This window comes from Heteronotia binoei, chromosome 12 (assembly GCF_032191835.1).
Source record: "Heteronotia binoei isolate CCM8104 ecotype False Entrance Well chromosome 12, APGP_CSIRO_Hbin_v1, whole genome shotgun sequence".
NCBI lineage: Eukaryota > Metazoa > Chordata > Lepidosauria > Squamata > Gekkonidae > Heteronotia > Heteronotia binoei.
In genome coordinates this window covers 51964083-51984335 of record NC_083234.1, presented here as the reverse complement: position 1 = coordinate 51984335, position 20253 = coordinate 51964083, and the positions used below count along the sequence as shown (strand labels likewise).

Below are 20253 nucleotides of genomic sequence, written 5' to 3'. Positions count from 1 at the left end.
GATATTCAACTGGTTTTTCCCAGATGACCTCAGTGCCCTCTGGGGCTCGTGTGGGGAGAGACGGTCCCTCAGGTAGGAAGGTCCTCGGCCATATAGGGCTTTAAAGGTAATTACCAGCACCTTGTACCGAACTCGGTATACCACTGGCAGCCAGTGCAGCCTGCGCAGCCCCGGCTGTATGTGCTCCCAACTTGGGAGCCCCAACAACAGCCTAGCCGCCGCGTTCTGCACCAGCTGCAGCCGCTGAGTTCGACACAAGGGCAGCCCCATGTAGAGGGCGTTGCAGTAGTCCAGTCTCGAGGTGACCGTAGCATGGATCACCATTGCTAGGTCACGGCGCTCCAGGAAGGGGGCCAACTGCTTCGCCCGTCGAAGATGAAAGAACGCGGACTTGGCAGCAGCCGCTATCTGTGCCTCCATCGATAATGAAGGCTCCAGAAGAACCCCCAGGCTCCTGACCCTATGTGCCGCTTTAAGCTGCACACCGTCAAGGACCGGTAAGGGGATTTCCCTTCCCAGGGGACCGCGACCCAAGCAAAGGACCTCTGTCTTCGTTGGATTCAACTTCAGCCCGCTCAGTCTGAGCCAACCTGCCACGGCTTGCAATGCTAGGTCCAGGCTTTCTGGGACGGAGCCAGGCCGGCCATCCATTAGTAGATAGAGCTGGGTGTCATCGGCGTACTGATGGCACCCAAGCCCAAACCTCCGGGCAATCTGGGCAAGGGGGCGCATATAGATGTTAAACAACATCGGGGAAAGAACTGCCCCTTGTGGCACCCCACATATTAGTGGGTGCCTCCGGGACCGCTCCCCCCCAATGGCCACCCTTTGTCCCCGTCCTTCGAGGAAGGAGGAAAGCCACTGTAAGGCCAATCCCCCAATCCCCGCGTCGGCGAGCCGGCGGGCCAGTAGCTGATGATCGACCGTATCAAATGCGGCCGACAGATCCAACAATATCAGCACCGCCACGCCGCCTCGATCCAGTTGCAGTAGTCTTAAATTCAAAAAAAAAAAAAATTAAAATTAAAAATTAAAAAAAAATTAAAAATTCAAAAAAAAAAAGAAGAAGATCGTAAAGAGAGTTGGCGCAAGAACGCAGCCTTGCTTTACACCTGTGCCTATTGGGAAGGGCTCCGAGAGGTCGTTGCAGTGTCTGACTTGGCCTCGCTGGTCTTCATGTAGCTGGATGATCATGCTGAGGAACCTTGGGGGACATCCTAAACGTTCCAAGATTTGCCACAGGCCTTTCCTGCTAACGGTATCGAAAGCTTTGGTAAGGTCGACAAAAGTCACATACAGAGCCTTGTTCTGTTCCCTGCATTTCTCTTGGAGCTGCCTGAGAACAAATACCATGTCGGTGGTGCTCCTGTTAGCTCTGAAGCCGCACTGGCTCTCTGGGAGGAGTTCTTCTGCAATGGTGGGCACCAGTCTGTTCAGGAGTATTCTGGCAAGGATTTTGCCTGCGATGGAGAGCAGGGTTATCCCCCGGTAGTTGGAGCAGTCTGACTTTTCCCCTTTGTTCTTGTATAGGGTGATGATGATTGCATCGCGAAAGTCGTGTGGTAATTTGCCTTGTTCCCAGCAGGTGACAAGTACTTTGTGAAGTGAGCTATGTAGTACTGTGCCCCCATGCTTCCAGATCTCTGGTGGAATTCCATCAACTCCTGCTGCCTTGCCACTTTTCAGTTGCTTGATGGCTTTAACAGTCTCTTCTAGGGTGGGGATCTCATCCAACTCTGTTTTCACTGGTTGAAGTGGGGTGAGGTGGATTGCTGAATCTTGAACTACGCGGTTGGCACTGAAGAGAACCTGAAAATACTCCGACCACCAGTTCAGTATGGATGCCTTGTCTGTGAGGAGCACTTGGCCGTCTGCACTACGCAAGGGACTCTGAGCCTGATATGATGGACCATATACTGCCTTCAGGGCTTCGTAGAACCCTCTTAAATCACCAGTGTCTGCACACAGCTGGGTTCTCTCTGCAAGCTTGGTCCACCAATCGTTCTGAATGTCTCGAAGCTTGCGCTGGAGGTTGCTACATGCAGCGCGAAAGGTTGCTTTTTTCCCAGGACAGGAGGGCTGAGCAAGATGTGCTTGGTAGGCAGATCTCTTTTTTGCCAGTAAATCTTGGATCTCTTGATTGTTCTCATCAAACCAGTCCTTGTTCTTCCTTGTGGAGAACCCGAGGACTTCTTCAGAGATCTGCAGGATGGTAGTTTTTAGGTGTTCCCAGAGTGCTTCTGGAGAAGGGTCTGTGGGGCAACTGGGGTCCTCAATTCTTGACTGGAGTTTTGCCTGGAAGGCAGCTTTAACTTCGGCTGACTGGAGACTGCCAACCTGAAACTTCCTCCGAGGGATACCTCCTCTCCTGGGTGTGGGTTTAAAGTGAAGACGGAGATTGCAGCGTACAAGACGATGATCCGTATGACATTCCGCACTGGGCATTACTCGGGTGTGTAAGACATCTCGAAGGTCTCTCTGGCGCACCAGAATGTAGTCGATAAGGTGCCAGTGCTTGGACCGTGGGTGCATCCAGGTTGTCTTCAGACTGTTCTTCTGCTGGAAGATAGTGTTGGTGATGGTGAGCTGGTGCTCCATGCAGAATTCTAGCAGGAGGCGCCCGTTGTCACTGCAGTTGCCAATGCCATGTTTGCCAAGTACTCCTTTCCAGGCTTCCGAGTCTTTACCTACTTGAAGGGTTGGGGCATACACACTGAAGAGTGTTGCATGCTGCTTGTTTTGAAGTGGGAGGCACATGGACATGATGCGATCTGAGTGACCTGTTGGCAGGTTTTCGAGTTTGGAGGCAATGGAGTTCCTGACCATGAAGCCAACGCCAGAAAGGCGGCTCTCAGCCTTTGACTTACCTGACCAGTAGAGGGTATAGCCAGCACCGTGTTCTTGAAGACTACCTTCCTCACTGAGAGCTGCTATGTCGATATTCAACCTGAGAAGTTCGTGGGCAACTAGAGCAGAGCGTCGTTCAGGGCGACCACTGTCTACTGTGTCAAGCATGGTTCTGATGTTCCAACACGCAAGCTTTAGTCTTTGCACACTTTGTGAGGCAGGTGCATGCCTTTTCTTTGTTGTTATTTTTTGATCGCAAGTAAGGATGCCCGTTGACCGCGGCTAGCCAACTGGGGGGGAGGAGACGAGCTTTGTTTAGGCCACCTTTTCTAGGCCCCTCTCCGTGTGGAGCAAGCAGTGCTGTCCCTAGATAAGGCTGCTTGGTCGTTCAGGGTGCTGCCGAAAAATGCTTTCGTCTCCGGGTTAGCATCAGGCGACCAATACCCTGAACCGCCTACATGCAGGATCAGGACTGCGCCTTCCAGTGGCACCTTCCACCTGCCGTTTCGCCCCTTGCCCATCGCTGCAGGACTTGATGTGTTGTGGGTTGTGTATGTGGATATGCCCTTCAGGCCTGCACAGAGGAATTTTTTAGGTGAAGCGCAGTGTGCGCGGTACTGGCTCCACCCTTTCACCTGGGGGTCATCTGCCATGGCCCAGTAAGCCGGGACGCCGGCAGCGAATCCTCCAGGTGGTAGGTGTTACATTAACGAGCTCTATCTGCCCGGGTTTGATGTTAGAGTTTTCCTTCTCTTAGGCTGGCGAGGTAGGTGGGCCCAGCCTGCCCATCGGTTATACTGCCGGACAATTCGGTCGCACCATGACGTAGCAAACTCTGTGAAAAACAGGGGGGACCAGCGAGAAGGTGTTGCTACGGATGCAGTAATGCAGGAGAGGCCATTGCAGTGACCATCTGCCAGGCATAGCCAGACATTGACCACGCGGCGTTCACTACACCGGGAGAGGAGAGGCTATGTATTGCGTATACACTTTCCCTGGGGGGGTAGGATACCCAGAGGGAGCCCACCCACCCCCCCTACCATTCCAGTCTACCATTCCAAATTAAATTACATGTATGTTTCCCCTTGGAATTTATTGCTCACCTTGAATGACACTCGGTTGGGCTAAAAGATGCCACTGGACTGAAACTTTGTTCTGTCTCCAGCCTTCTCACATTATAAGACAATACAGGATCTGGGTGTTTTAAGAGCAGAGTCTGTATAGCTAATATGACTGCTGCCCTAGAACTCACAACAAGGCAAGCTTGGTGAATTCCATCTTTTCTCTTGATGCCTTCAGTAATAACTGGGTCCAACACATTGGGCTGCGTGAGTATTTTGTTTCAGGCAAACTTGTGGAACCCATCTGTATCACAGTCAGACAGTCTACTTGCAGAGACAGCCAAAGAAATTATCTGATCAGGGCTAAACCAGATTGGTGGGTGTGATCAATTGCTGTCATGTTTTCCCTCCTCCATTTTTTTTCTTGGGGGTTCTGAAGAGAGGTGAAAGGAGTGCTGATTTCTTGTCTGTGCTCAACTTGTAGGTGCGAAATGCCATCCAGCGGATGAAAGAAAAGAAGAAAGCTCTCTCATTCACGGTGGGTATCAAAGAGGCAGGGGAAGGGAGCTAGTGTCACCCCTGAGCTGATCTTGGAGCAGCTTTTCTAAAAGTAATTGTGTATCTAAAGTATTTATATAACTGCTTTTCCAAGCATTCAAAGCAGCTTATGCTATAAGAAACAACCATCACAAGGTGCATTGAAATATTTAACTATTTAGACAGACTGGGTGATAACAGACGGGCATTTAAAGCTGCCCTGGGGATGGGAGGCAGGCAGACCAAAAAAGCACATCCACATGCACACATCTGACTCCTGTCCCCATCCCACCCCCAAGTCGCCCCAGCTTGCCTTTGAAAGTGGTGCCTTTTCCCTGGAGCGCCTCGGAGCTGCCTCTCTGGCTGTCTGGAAGGCCGGGAAGCACCCGGGGAGCCGTGGACAGGGCACATAAGCATTCCAGATGTTCCCTGGGTGCTTGCGGCTGCCCCTTTTCCTAGCACTGTTGGGAAGCTCCCAGTTGCTGTTTCTGGCTCGCTCTTTTTGGGGTGGCTTCGTGCTGCCCCATGCCGGCCATCTGTTGTTGGCCACTGAAAACAACAAAAGTCAAAAGCTCAAATACATAACAGCAATGGAAATCTTGACAGCCACAATGAGGGAACACATTACTTCCTAGCTTGTGTCTCATCTTGTAGCAGGAAAAGCTCATACGTTACCAATTTCAGTCGGATCAATAACAGAGGCAGCGTCAGGCGAAGTCAGGAAAACTGCTTTCTTTATTTGACACACATGTGCGGGCTTCAGACCCGAGAGTCTGAGCGAAGACCACAGAGGCACGCAGGCCTTATATACCCTTTTGCATAATCATTACACACACACATTTCCGTTTGAAGAAGCTATAAACATTTCCGTTTTATCAGGGCTGTAAACAGAGCGTGATGTCGCTCACCTGTTTCAGCTTCCTCCTTCTTGGCCTGTCGGGTCGCTAGGCAACCCTAGGCAACCTTAACCACAATCTTCTACTTCTGCTTTTTTAGGGTTGACCTGAGTGCCCCCACCTTTGCGCTTCCGTTGTTCTCTGCTCTTTCTTGCATCTGTTTCTTTCAGTTCCACTTTTTCTATAGCAAGCTTTAATATGAGCTGATAACTTCTCTAGCTTAATCTACTAGCCAAACAATCCCAGACATGCCCAATGGGCCTCTTTCTATTGATCCTTGTGTTCTAAAACATTCTAAAACCTTCTTTCCAAATACTATTCCATCTTTCCCTCTTGGCCTCCTGCCTCAGTCTCCCAAGTCGATGGTCCAGACTGCTGGTTTGATAACTTTTTGAAGTCATTTTGTTGCTGTTCCTTGGCACATGCCTGACTTTGGCCTTCTGATTCTCTTCAAATTTATTTGACTTCCTTTGTTTATTTACCTTAATGGGGACCCAAAGCTGCTTGCATTGGTCTCCTCACTTCCATTTAATCCTCACAACAACCTTGTGAGGTAGGTGGGCTGAAATTGTGTGCTTGGGCCAGGGTCACCCCACAAGCTTCTGTGGCAGAGTAGGGATTCAAACCTGGGTCTCCCAGATTCTAGTCAGATGCTGTCACCACCAGGGCTTTTTTTCTGCTGGAGCCCATAGGCTCCAGCTGATGCAACCTGCCATGCGGCAGCCATGTCCTCCCAGGCCAGGCAGTGTGGCCAAATACGCAAATGAGTGCCTGCTGAGCTTTTTCTACAAAGAAAGCTCTGGTAAGCACTATGCGACAGATCTAACCGGGAGCCTGTGACTGCTGTTTGTGAACAAAGTCAAACAAAAAGGGCTGAAGTGGGAAAACAACATCTGTGTAAGCACTCTTGATAGGTGATGCCTCGTCCATTAGGGGATTAATATCTAGCTGTGGACAGGCAGTCTTCTGGACAGGGCTTTTTTTGTAGCAGGAACTCCTTTGCATATTAGGCTACACACCCCTGATGTCCTCCTGGAGCTTACCGTAGGCCCTGTACTAAGAGCCCTCTAAGCTCTTGGAGGATTGGCTACATCAGGGGTGTATGGCCTAATATGCAAAGGAGTTCCTGCTACAAAAAATGCCCTGCTTCTGGATGTCCCCAATATAAAAGCTTGCTGCTCAAGGACAATGAATATCATGTTGGGAAGAGGATTCCAGCTCAACTTTGTCCCTGACACACTGGTGTTTGGTCTGCAAAGAGTGTGTTGGGGCAACTGATCACCTGACATTTAAAAAGGTGTAGTCCTAGAAACTCTGTGTCCTGACACATCTTTACATGTGGGTCTTATAGTAAGCCCATAAAAGAGGTAACGTGATAGTGTTGTCACACAGTTGGGAATTGTAGAGTGGTCACATTTAAGTTGGGCTTTTTGCAGTTTTTTTAAACTGATAGTAGTAGGAAAAGCAATATATTTACAAGTGATTTTTTTTAAAAAAAACTGCAAATAGTCCACTGGCAGTCAAGGGTTGGGGTGAGGTGGAGTGAATGAGGAGAAATGACGCTGGAAATGGGCAAGGAGATGCCAAAATTGGCACCTTCCTGTCCACACCTTCTACCAACCTGCTTGATCCTACCAAAGCAGTTTTGGGGGAAGCTGTGGCAGAGCTGGAGGAAACTTGGAAAGCATAAAGAAAGCTTGGAAAGCACAAAGATATCGTGCAAGAGCCTATCATTGGAAGAGAAGCACAGAACAAGATCAAGCTGGTTTGCAGATTTGAATGGTTTCCCAGGTTCAGGACAGACACTTCAACTGCCTTGTCATTTCAGAACTGCTCCCACCCCATCAATTACCTGTCAAGTCCAAGAAACACATCCTGGGAAATGGGCAAGTTCTGCCCTTCCACACCCGACAGTGCTGCCTCTCCCCATGTAGAGAAAGACCTATCGGTGGACATCAACCACAAGAACATCAGCAACAAAGGTATGGAGATAACCTTTGCTCTGCTTTCAGGGTTAGGTGCTTTTTCAAGCAATAAATGTGTTAGTTCACGTTTCACATACCAACTGATACTCATTTCTTCCAAATACAGGGAACTTGAGTGCCAAACTCCCAATGGGGATTTCCTCAGTTATGTCACCAGAGAGACCGGTATGTATCTAAGTCCTTCCTGGGATGGCTGACAAGTAGATTGTCACCTACTGGCTCAAAGCAGGAGGTTGGAACTCAAAATTCACTACTGATTTGGGTTATGTTTGTATATTCTTTTTCAATTTTGTACTCCCTGCTTCTAACTCTAGCTCTGCATGGACCCCCCTCCCCTTTAAGGAAAGATTCTTGCAGCCCTTGAACTCCCCATTTTATCTCTCCATCTGTGGTCACCCTGTAGGAGAAACAACCTTTTCCATCTAGGCAGACTAGGCAATTGCCTAGGGCACCAGTCTTCTGGGGGCACTGAATTCCCCATGTGGGTTGGTGACATTATCAGTGCCGGGGGGGGGGGAGGGTAACCAGAAGTTAGCCTTGCCTAGAGTGCCAGACAATCTAGGGCTGGGCCTGTTTCTGTCCTCTCTTGGCTGCCAGACACCCTCTGCTTGACATCATCCTGAGTTTTAAGCCAGTGGCTTCTCAGACAGAAGTTTTCTTTCTTTTTTCCCCCAAGACATTTGAATGTAAGGAAAAAACAAACAAACAAACAAACAAAAGTAAACCATACATTCTTCCAAAGAGCCTGTACAGAACTAAGACAACATGCCAGCTAAAAGCAACAGAGGTCATGGCTACTGAGCCATCCCCAAAGCAAGCCTGCTATTGAAAGGCTGGTGTCTCTTTGTATAGCTGGGTGTGACTCCATCCAAGGTGAGCAGCTTGCTCATTGTTTTCCCCCAGCGCTGCAGTTGGCGACAGCAGACTCGGAGCTGGGTAGTCTGAAGGAAGTGTTCTATGAAGCAAAGAATATTTTTAAAACCTGATTGCATTTCTGCCATGAGTGTCCCTGCCGCTGAAAAGGATTATGTCGTGTTCCTTCTGCTTGACATCCAAGGGCACCAGTTGCATCACAGCCAAATAAACAGTGCTTTGATTCCAGGAGAGGACCTGAGAATTTGCCCTTAGCAATGTGGGGCTCTTTTTGAGTAGAATTAGCTGCAACAATCAGCCAAACACCCCTCTAGGTAAAGGGAGCCCAGTATGACCATTTGTTCACACCCTGAGCCCAGCTGTTGGATCCACGTCATTGCTAGGCTGCTGGGCACCCAATCTCAGGTTCAGGCTAAAGAGATTAAGTTTTCCAGTGCTGTTAACGGTGGGGTGGATTTCTGAAATGCCAAGGCCACTGTGTTTCCCTCTGTTGGTCTTAAGAGGCAAAGATAGAATCAGCTGCACTCTGAGCTGGGAGAGCTTCTCTACTTCGATGGTGGGTCAAAGGGGCATAGTATCATCTGGGCTGGGTTGAAAGTGCACCTAAAATTAAACAACCCTAAACAGCCCAAATTCTGAATTTCAGACAATGCCAATCCAGTGTGTTCACTTGCTTAAATACTTAGGCTGTTGGGGTTTTTTCCTTCAAATTTCAATTTTTTTTCAAATTACCTGCTGGCCGCTAGGAATGGCTATCCTCCCCCCCCCCCCCCCACACACACACACTCTGGCTTCCATTTTTGCCAGGCCTCACCCACATGCTTTCCAGGTGACCTTTGTTGCCTAAAGTCTGGGTAGTGGCCCAGAGACATTCTCAGAGGGGGCTGGGGGCTACAACAAAGTCCAAGGCTGTCTAAAGTTTCCAAATTATTTCCTTGATGAGTATACAGCCAGATAAATTGTATGTCAGTTTCATCCAACTCTCACTTCAGCAGCTGCAGAATGAAATTTGACATGGAATTGATAATCAGTCTTAGCTGCCTTGTTGGTAACTCAGCAAGAGACGTAGAGCAAGAGAACTAGGTCTCTGTTTAGGGCTAATGTGTTTAAAACCGTAGAGGCAACCTTTGGACATGCTGATTCTTCCATAGAGTGGATTGGGGAGGGGCTGAGCTGCAGCAGGCTCAGTTAGGTTACAAGTGGATCATGCTGATGAAGTCTAATGTTGTACAACAAACATCTGGGACAAAGCAAGAAATGCAACTTGCCACTTACCTGAAAATATTAAAACCAGCAATAATGCACATCTTTAGCATTACTGAGTCCTTACAGTGACCTTGGAAGGTGGCGGGGGTGGGGGGGCTAACTGCAGACTGCAGTTATCTTAGCAAATCTGATAGCTGATCTTAAGAGGCTGCCATGTGGAGGGAGTCAGAAATCTTTCTTGCCAGTAAAACTGAGCCCCATGTTTAGCCATGAGCCTTATGACTAACTGTAGGCTGCAGATAAGTCCTGTTGGAGGCTCTCAGGTTTTGTATGCTTTTAACAATAAATACACTGTTGTTGTTGCTTTTCTCCCCCCCCCCCCCCCCCCCGCCTTCTTTCAGGCTGTGCAACTGACTGCATTCAAATCATCAGGTAATTGTTTTCCCTCTTGTATGAGTTGGTATATTTTTCCTGGTTCTCTTGGTCTCCTGAGTGGTATGTGAGGCCAGATTCTCCTGTTCTTTGACAATAAGGGACTTCTTTTAAAAAACAACAACAGTACTTCAGATTCCTTCCACATTTAAGCTTGCTCAAACAGAGGTTGTTGTTTTATTTATTTATTTTGATAGTTCTACTACCACTTTTCTCCCCAGTTGGGACCCAAAGCACCTTACAACTTCCTTTCCCTTTCATTTTATCCTCAAACCAACCTTGCAAGGTTGGTCAGACTGAGACAGACTAACCCAAGGTCACCCAGTGAACTTCCACAGCGGAGTGGAATTTTGAACCAGAGTCTTTCAGATCAAACCCTTCAACCACTATGCCACCATCTGTGTGTTTGTGAGGGTTAATTCAGATATACCATTTTTCCCACCTAAGGGGGCTTTCATGCATCTCAAATAGAATTCCTCCACCTGAAACATCACAGTGCTGTTTAAATAAGGCTGATGTTCTGTAGTTGGACCAGTGCTGTGATTTCAGCTGTGGCCAGCCAGCTGCTCCAAGAAGGCTTATGCCTGTTGTTTGTCTCCAGTACCTGGTATTCAGAGGTATATTGCCATTGAATATGGAAGTTATATTTTAGCTATCATGATCAGTGGCAGAGTTATCCTTAACAGTATATCTAATTTTGAGAAGCCTGTCATGCTAGTGATTATCACTGCCTCCATGAGTTAATCATTCACTGCTCAAAAGTGCTCCCTCTCCCTCCCCCCTCCCCTCTCTACCCTTTTGTTGATTCAGAATCTGCTGCAAATCAATTTCTCTCCAACCACTGTGTGAGTAGTACTATGTCTTTCCAGAGCGTGGGAGTTGTCTTGCACTCTCTTCTCTCCCTTTGCCATTCATGGCTTTATTTAGCTCTAGCATCTCTCTCCATACCTGCCCACCCCCTACAAACACACACACACAGCACCAGAGAATGGAGCTCCTTTTAGAATATATATAAGCAAAGGTCTTCTGGTCACTTAATAGCGTGGAAGGACCTGCTGAACCACAACTCTGTGAAGCTGCTCTGTTTGCTTTTTCCTCAGCGCAGGGTCTCCTTTGGTTCTTCAATGCCTGGCTCAGCAGAGCCCACACCACCATGTCCTCAAGGCCACAGCCCCCGGAGAATGGAGAAGCCACCGTGCTGGCCAGCCTGGGGGAGCATCCCTTTGGACATCTGTTGCAGGGGAAATGCCATGCTTACAAATTCCACGCCACTTGTGCCCGCTTGTTCCCAGGCTCCCTTACCAATGCAAAGGATTCTTCTCTTATCTGAAGCATCAGCCCAATACTGTGTTGAGAGCAGAGAATTCTGGTGGAGACACACACACACACACACACACACACACACACACGGACTGTGCTGTGGCTGGCATCAGGATGAGGAAAACAGCTGCCCGATGCCTTGTTGTTTGGCTTAGAATCAGAGGGTGGAGGGAATCACTCTCTAGTCCAATCACTCCTTCCTGCTGTGTTGGACCATTGCAGCAGCCCCCCCACACCCTAGCCAGTCGAGCTATGCAGTTGCCCCAAGCAAGTTATGCAACAGAAGAGAGCCTGCAGAACAAGCAGCAATTGATGCTTAGGATAGGCATTTTAAGTCTATGTGCTGCAGGGAAAAGTACAACTATGCCCAGATCTTGTAATCATTTGGGATCATGGCAGCCTCTTTCCTCACCCTAATTTTGTTTTAAAAGCAAAAACAAAATGCACTAAGCAGGGGAAATACCCTTATGCAAAGAGCTTTGTTGCCATTGACTCCCCCAGAATAACTTTCCAACCTAAGCATTTCACAGGCAGATTGCAAGGTGCTGTTCATAAGCCTGGACCTATGATTAAACTGTATGCTGGTCTTAAGACCATAATAAACAAGCAACCTGGACATATCCAGAATGCTTTGGGTAGTTCAGTCCGCCAAACTGACGATGGCTGTTGCCTTTGAGGCTGGTTTGTACCACCTAGTGGTGAAGCCCCCAGTCCTCACAAATGGCAGATAGACTTTTAGAGCTCTGTTGTTAGGGAAATTCGCCAGGGGGTTGCCTCCTTCTGATTACTTCAGCCCTGACCACAGCCACATGGGATGGCAAGTGGATGCAGAGGTGGGATTCTTTTTTTCCTGTGAGAACTGTTCGGATTGTATAGAAAACACTTCCTGAGCCTTGGAACCCCTAACCCTCCCCCCACCCCACCCTGCCATCCCAGAGGGCTAATTCACATGTGGACTTTTGACAGATGTGTTCTGTGAGTTCTGTACTGGCAGCTTAATTCCCAAGTTCATGCAGGCCCAATTTGGACTAGGACCATAGCTCAGGGCAGGTTTTCCTTCACTGTTTTCCTAGCCGAAAATGGTCACATAGAGTTGCTGACTGCCTGTTGGAGAAACTTGCATGTGCAGATAGCTACAGGTATGTTTTCCCAACTAGGCAAACGGCAGCTCCTTGTTTCAGGTTAGGAAAACAGCACAGGGGGGAGGGGGTTAAAACTTGTTCTCCCCAAATGCTGCAGTCCCAATCAGAAGCGGCCAGCTGAGCACCTAGGAATTGAGTTCCTAATGCGGAATCCCAGGCACATCTATGATCCAGAGTTCTTGTGGCAGTCTCACGTGTGCCAGTGGACTTTGTAAAGTATCAATTGGCTCTCAGCAATTAGAGCTGGGCATTCTACACATACCAATGATGGCATCAACTTTATTTTTTCTCTCCATGTCTTCAATAGTGAATTCTTGAGGCCAAGTTAATAATAATAATAATAATAATAATAATAATAATAATAATAATAATAATAATAATAATAATAGATTTTATTTATATCCCGCCCTCCCCACCTAGGCGGCTCAGGGCGGCTAACAACATTTCACACAATTAACATAAATAGATAAAACTTTAAATTTAACAATTAAAAAGAAATTAAACATAAAAACCAGTTAATTAAGTTAAAATACATAATTCAAATTACATTAAATATATCTGGCAGCAATAAAATTGTTTGGCGCTGGTTCTGCCAGTTTAGATAGTTCTGTGATCGTATTATAGATGGCGGTTCTTTATTCTTAGCAACTCAGCAGTCGATATTGGCATAGGCTTGTCTGAAAAGGGCGGTCTTGCAGGCCCTGCGGAACTGGTCAAGGTTCCGCAGGGCCCGCACTTCCTCCGGAAGTTGGTTCCACAGTGCCGGAGCCGCGGCTGAAAAGGCCCGTGTTCTGGTGTTTTGAAATTTGACCTCTCTCGGCCCAGGGATGGTCACTTTATTTTTACCCATTGACCTCAGTGCCCTCTGGGGTTCATATGGGGAGAGACGGTCCCTTAGGTAGGCTGGTCCTCGGCCATATAGGGCTTTAAAGGTAATAACCAACACTTTGTACTGGACTCGGTAGGTAATTGGCAGCCAGTGCAGTTCGCGCAGCCCCGGCCGTATGTGCTCCCATTTCGAGAGCCCCAATAGTAGCCTGGCCGACGCATTCTGCACCAGCTGCAACTTCCGGGTCCGACACAGAGGTAGCCCCAAGTAGAGGGCATTACAGTAGTCCAATCTTGAGGTGACCGTTGCATGGATCACTGTTGCGAGGTCGCGGCGTTCTAGAAAGGGGGCCAACTGCCTCGCCCGCTTCAGGTGGAAGAATGCTGACTTGGCAGTGGCTGCTATCTGGGCCTCCATTGATAATGAAGGCTCCAGTAAAACGCCCAAACTCTTTACCTGGCACACTGGTTTCAATGGTGCGCCGTCGAAGGTTGGGAGAGCTATTTCCCCTCCTAGCGCGCCGCGACCCACACAAAGGACCTCTGTCTTCGCTGGGTTCAATTTCAGCCCACTCAATCTGAGCCACGTCGCTACAGCCTGCAGCGCCCGATCTAGATTCCCTGGGGCGAAGCCGGGCCGGCCGTCCATTAGCAGATAGAGCTGGGTGTCATCTGCATATTGATGGCAACCCAGCCCAAACCTCCGGACAATCTGGGCAAGGGGGCGCATATAAATGTTGAATAACATTGGGGAGAGAACTGCCCCCTGAGGCACCCCACAATCAAGTGTGTGCCTCTGGGATCGCTCACCCCCAATAGCCACCCTTTGTCCCCGACCAGAGAGGAAGGAGGAAAGCCATTGCAAGGCCAGCCCCCCAACCCCTATGTCGGCGAGGCGGCACTTTAGCAACTGATGGTCGACTGTGTCAAATGCCGCCAACAGGTCTAATAACATCAGTACCGCAGTGCCGCCCCGATCCAGATGTCACTGAAGGTCATCTACCAAGGCGACCAGCACCGTCTCCATCCCATGGCCCGGTCGGAACCCAGACTGGCACGGGTCGAGAACGGAAGCGTCATCTAGGAACCTCTGCAGCTGCAACGCCACTGCCCTCTCAATGATTTTACCTAAAAACGGTAAATTAGACACCGGACGGTAATTCGGCAATTCGGCCGGGTCTGCTGTGCATTTTTTTAAGAGAGGGCGAACCAACGCCTCTTTCAAGGGCGTTGGAAAATGCCCCTCAGTGAGGGATCTGTTTATGATGTCCCGTAAAGGACATCTAAGCTCCCTCTGGCAAGATTTAATCAGCCAAGAGGGGCAAGGATCCAAATCGCATGTTGTTGGGCGAGCAGCCGAGAGGATCCCATCGACTTCCTCCAGGTTGAGTGGGTCGAAGTGATCCAGTACCAGATCCGAAGACAGGCACGGAGCCTCAATTTCGCTCACTGTATCCAAGGTGGTAGGCAGGTCTTGGCGGAGCAATGTGATTTTATCTGCAAAGTATTTCGCAAATGCCTCACAGCCAATCTCCAATTCTCCAATGTTTGGTTTGCCTTGTGGCAATGTTATCAGGTCCCCGATTATTCTAAACAATTGTGCTGGGCGCGAGTTTGCAGATGCAATCTTGGTTGCAAAATAGTCTTTCTTTGCAGCCTTGACTGCCATCTCATAAGACTTCATAAACGTTCTGTAGGATGTTCTCATTGCTTCGTCCCGAGTATGTCTCCACTGCCTCTCTAGTCGTCTGAGCCCTTGTTTCAGCTGGCGCAATTCCAAGGTGTACCATGGAGCCAGCCTCATACGGCGCAGAGGGCGCCGGGGTGCTATTTCGTCGATGGCCCTGGTTAGCCGGTCTTGCCAGGTCTCCACAAGGCCATCGAGGGAATTGCTAGTGGGCCAAGGATCCCTCAGGGCCGTTTGGAACCGTTCCGGGTCCATCAGGCTCCGAGGGCGAGCCAAAATAGGCTCTCCGCCCATACAGGGTTGGGGTGGCGTCCCCACACGGGCCTTAAGGGCTAGGTGATCCGACCATGGTACCGCTTCTACCGCGATATCGTTCACCAAAATCCCGGACGCAAAGATCAGGTCTAGTGTGTGCCCGGCCTGATGCGTGGGAGTCGTGACAAATTGAGAGAGTCCCAGTGTCGCCATGGAAGACACTAGGTCCATCGCCTGAGTGGAGGCCGTGTCGTCAGCATGGACGTTGAAGTCACCCAGGACCATAAGCCCCGGGAACCTCAACGCCCAGCCCGCCACTGCCTCCAATAGTGATGGTAAGGCGCCGGTTGGTGCGTTAGGCGGATGGTACACCAACCAGACTGCCAACCCCTCTCCGACATCCCACGCCAGACCGGCACATTCAATGCCATCAATCTTTGGGTCCGGGAGGGCCCGAAAGGAGTAACCCTCCCGTATGAGTAACGCCACTCCTCCCCCCCCGCCCGCTAATCCGTGATTGGTGAAAGACCGAGTATCCCGGGGGGGGGGCATTTGGGAGAGAGCTACTGTCTCCCCGTCCCTCACCCAGGTCTCGATCACACAAGCCAGGTCCACCTCCTGCTGGAGCAAAAACTCCCTCAGGGTCACGGTCTTGTTGTTTATGGACCTGGCGTTGCATAACACCAATGACAGAGGCGAGCAATTCCTCTTGGTCCCACTACCTGCCACCATTGGGATGGGAAGTAGACTGGATGGTGACCGAGCCCTTTTTTGTCTCTGTCTCCTTCCTTTATATAACTGTCTACTCCCACCGTCATACGTTCCCCTCCCCAGGAGCACTGGAATCCCTCGGCCGGCCATCGCGGCTGCACTAAGTAGAGTTCTCAGATCTTAGTCACCGACTCTCTCCTGGTCTGTCATTTGGCTTGTCCTCTTACCATGTAAGTCCGTGTAGTAGCTGGCACTTGGGAGATTGCTGCTCACCATTAAAGAAGGTTTGGTCTCAGCATATCCTGGACCAGTTGCTGTGTTGGACCAAATGTTTTACCCTGTTGACCAATCTAAAGAATGAGCCTATGGGGTTTTCCCAGCTATTTTAATCCCTCTTTGGCACCTTTGCCTTCCATGCAGAGTTGTAAGACCAGTGGAGAGGAGAGAGAAAAGTGAGCCACGGGTTCTGCAAGCACTTAGGGGGTCCCTCACTCGCATTCAACAAAGCCACTGCCACTCTGTTTTCTGCCTACTCATTAGGGATGAATTAATCACCTGCCCCCTATATGTAACAGTAGGCATTAGGAATGTGCACTCAGGTATATCTGAATACATATCCCCCCAGATACTTCATCAGTATTTTTAATATATATATATTTGGGAACCTGATCAATATTTGGGAATCTTGGTCAATCTTGAATATCCCCCCAAATATCTGGGAATATTTGTGGCTTCCATTTTAAAGTTGGAACCCTGGGGAGTGGGGTTTTTTTTATTTCTGAAGGTTTACTGTGCAACAAGAAGGAGCAGGGAGGAAGGCAGTTTTCACAGACAAATGGGATCACCCATTAGAGGGAACTTGCCAGGTTCATACTGTTGGGATTCTGTGGTTTGACATTGGTTCTGTTGGATTTATGCTGCCACATTTGCCCTGCTTCTGTGTTTTGACATCAGTTCTGTTGGGCTGGGCTCCCTTCCTTTGCTTCAGTCAGCTTGGCTTGGATTCTCTGGTTAGGCATTAGATTGGATGTGTTGGGTTTACCATATTAGCCTGTGGTTTTACTGGGATTCTCTGTGTTTGGCATTGGTTCCGTTGGGCTTGCTGGTTCTGTGTGAATTGGATGATAGTTTGCTCTTGTATGTTTGGGTATTCTTTGCCCTGGAGAAAGCATGGGATTAACCCCTCCCCCCCAAGGAAACAATGGCAGATGGCTGGGGGAGCATCTTGTTCAGTACCAACCTAGAACAGGGCCCCTTGGTCAAATTCACCTGATACTCAGGTGGGGTTGGGGATCTTTAGTGGACACGTGACACTAACTGTGGAGCAAATGTTTTCATTTGCTTGAAAACAAACCACTCCAGTCCCCTGGAAAGATTCCCCATAGGAAAGAAGGGCCCTGAATAATTTCAGAATTCCAGGGGGAGAAAATAAAATCTGAATACTTAACCAGTATTGGAGACCCTAATAATCTGGAATAATTATAATCCCCATATTCTCACTCTGGAAAGTGGAAAAAAAATGGCAATACACATCCGTAGTAGGCAAGTTTAAAACTTATAGGTACCTAATTGTCTAAGATGTCAACATAAACATGAGTATAAATCATAAGTATGTATCACTATATAATATAATATATAATCAGATCTGTGTCTTTAATATATTTGTCTCATTAATATTGTTTGCTCATTATATGTGTTATACATATACATACTCTAGTGGTATATACTTATGATTTATACTAGCATATATTTTTTCTATTGGCTGTTTGCACGCTAGTTTTCCCCTCCTTTTTGTTTTCTTGTAAACATAAACATGATGGCAGAAAGTCCCTGAGTAGATTGTTATTTCACAAAGGCTGCTCTGAGCCCCAATTCTAACTGGGGCCTTAGGGGGGAGAGGGGTTTAATCCTTCCAATCCCCACATTGTTTCACTCATGGGGCTCCACTACCCCACTTCCACATGTTGTTTTGGGGTATATGACCCCACCCACCCATTTTGTTTCTTTTTTATTTTCCAGGGTTTTTTTCCAAGTATGTAAAAATTGTACATACAACAAACTTAATTTTATGAGATAGCTAAGCAGTGTCTGACTATATAGTACCTAGAAGCTGGACTCTATTATTTCTCCTGATTTTGTTGCTCTTTTGGATAGGCAAAGAGTGGTCTGACGTTTGTTTTTTTTAATTACAACCCTCTGTTATTCCTTGCTTTGAAGCAAAGGTGTGGTTGAAACAATAGCCATAAAAGCTGTTGTGGTATTTATTTATCAGGGTCCCTAGCATTATTTATTTATTTTCCTTATTTACTGGCTGCTTTTCCAAGGTGACATCTGAACAGAGGCATGAAATTCTCAGTGAAAAGAATAAGATAGTACCAGTGAATTAAAAAAAAAAAGATATAGCTGCAGAGAAATCAGCTACTCATTTGTAAACAATCGTTTATTTCACAAATATGTTAACGAAAAACCCACCATTTTAATTTTACCCCTTGATATATACTACCACTTTACACTAAAAGGCAGGCATATTGTTGAGCCTGGATTGGCACAACACAGGGTGCTCTGCACTTGTATTGGAAGGTTCTTCTATTCCCCCTCCATGTTAAGGACACCCCCCCTTCAAAGCTTCTGGACCCTATTCACCACACAAGAGGCCACATGTTCCTTCCCCCAAACACACACCCCTCTAATGAGTTTCTGGCTTCTTTTATAGAGACATGATCTTCTGTCAATATTCATTATACCCCATTATGTGGGCAGGGGAGGCCCCTGGAAAGTGTGGGGGGATGTTGTCACATATTTGCAGACAATAAGAAGCGTCTTTTTCATCTTGGCGAAGAAGGCGATCGCCTCGGCCCCCATCTCCTCGAGTGTCGCTCCATTGTTTCCTTGTGATAATTTCATTATCCACTTTGAATACATCTTGTATGTTGCTAAGCCGTGCATAGCAACATGTGCCTCCTGGTCTCCACAGCTGGGCACCTCCAGGAGTACTAGGAAGCCATTCCAACGAGTCTCCGCAATGTCCCAATGAGCCCCCTTTAAAAGTTGCCTTTCAAATGAAGACCAGGGTGCCTAGATGGCTCTTGCTAGCAGAAATTGGGGGGAGGGATAGTGTCCTCTTTGAATCCTTGTGTTGTTCTTTCTGCATGACAGCAGTTCAAGACAAGCAGAATCTGAATGCTCTGTTTATTTCATGCTTTTTCCAAGCACTCCAGAGTTGCTACAATTTGAGCCTATGTATTTTTTCCCTTTGCAATTTCTGATTTTGCTAAAGGTTCTAAATGGACATGGTTGAAACACCTGATTGTCCTAATTTGGTAGCTAAATGTTAAGAATCAATGTGCCAGATTTGCAACCTTTTATAAATCTGTGTGTGCAGCCCCAAGCCCAACAGTATCAACAATTGTACTGTGAAAATAAACTGCTTTGATTTTTGTATGCAAATTTGACCTGAAATTTTTACTGATCACCAGTAGAAAAGAGCAAGAGTCCTATATCACCTTAAAGGCTAGCAGGATTTGTGACAGGGTATGAGCTTTTGTGAGTCACTGCTCACTTCTTCAGATATAGCTAGAATGTGAGTCCATCTGTTGTATATATTGAAAAACAGCACGATTTTAGATGTTGAATGACATTACCTGAATGGGATAATCTGATGTGTTTTAATAGAACTTTATGTGCTGCAATTTATATTCAGTGGGTCATAGGCAATGCTCCCTCTAGGCTGTGGAGTCTTGTGAGCAAAAATTCTTCGTGAGCTACTGGCATCAAAGTTGTGAGCGAGCAATTTGGCTACTGCATAGTTTGTGCTGCGACCATCCTTCCTGAGCTAAGACAAAAAATGTGTGAGCTGGATGCTTAAAAACTGCGAGCTAGCTCAAACTAACTCAGCATAGAGGGAACTGGTCACAGGTTCAGTTCCCAGCATTTCCCATTCATAGATCTCAGGATCTCTGTCTGAGCACCTGGTGAGTCACTGCTATTTAGTGGCTAATCCTGAGCTCATTGAACCAGTAAGTTGGTTAGTCATTACGCAAGTTTCCCAAGGTCATCATATTGCCTAAAGAGAATCAGTTTTAGCATTTTATGAACTGTATTACTTGCCCCACCACACACACATATAGCATCCTTGCAATTTTGGGCATTACTTATTCCCCCTTTACAGGTGGGTAAGTGAGACCTAGAGAGAGTGGCTTATCCTATGACATTGTTTTCCTTGTGCTTCTCTCCAGCAGCTCCAAAAAATTCCCTCCACTACAGCAGTGGCTTCCTCTGTGGCTAGTACTTCTGTGCATACAAGATCAAAGTTTTTAAAGGAGCCTTTGTGAATAATAGAAGCAAAGGATGTCAGTATTGAAGCAGAGGAAATCTGCTATAGTAGACAGAGAGAAGTGTGAGTGGTCATAGGATCGAAGCCAATGATTTCTGGTTATTTACACAGCATTAAAAAGCCCTTGAGGAAATGCCTGA

The 20253-nt window shown here is 47.7% G+C and overlaps 1 protein-coding gene across 2 annotated transcripts in view; it reads left to right on the top strand.

Annotated features, from left to right (window-relative positions):
* ADGRD2 (adhesion G protein-coupled receptor D2) overlaps window positions 1–20253 on the top strand; it is a 66093-nt gene that overhangs the window by 44849 nt on the left and 991 nt on the right. For both annotated transcript variants that reach the window (XM_060251224.1, XM_060251225.1), the window contains exons 22-25: window positions 4393–4446; window positions 7170–7323; window positions 7433–7491; window positions 9807–9837. In XM_060251224.1, coding sequence (XP_060107207.1) covers window positions 4393–4446; window positions 7170–7323; window positions 7433–7491; window positions 9807–9837 — 298 coding nt within the window. The remainder of the gene's footprint in view (window positions 1–4392; window positions 4447–7169; window positions 7324–7432; window positions 7492–9806; window positions 9838–20253) is intronic.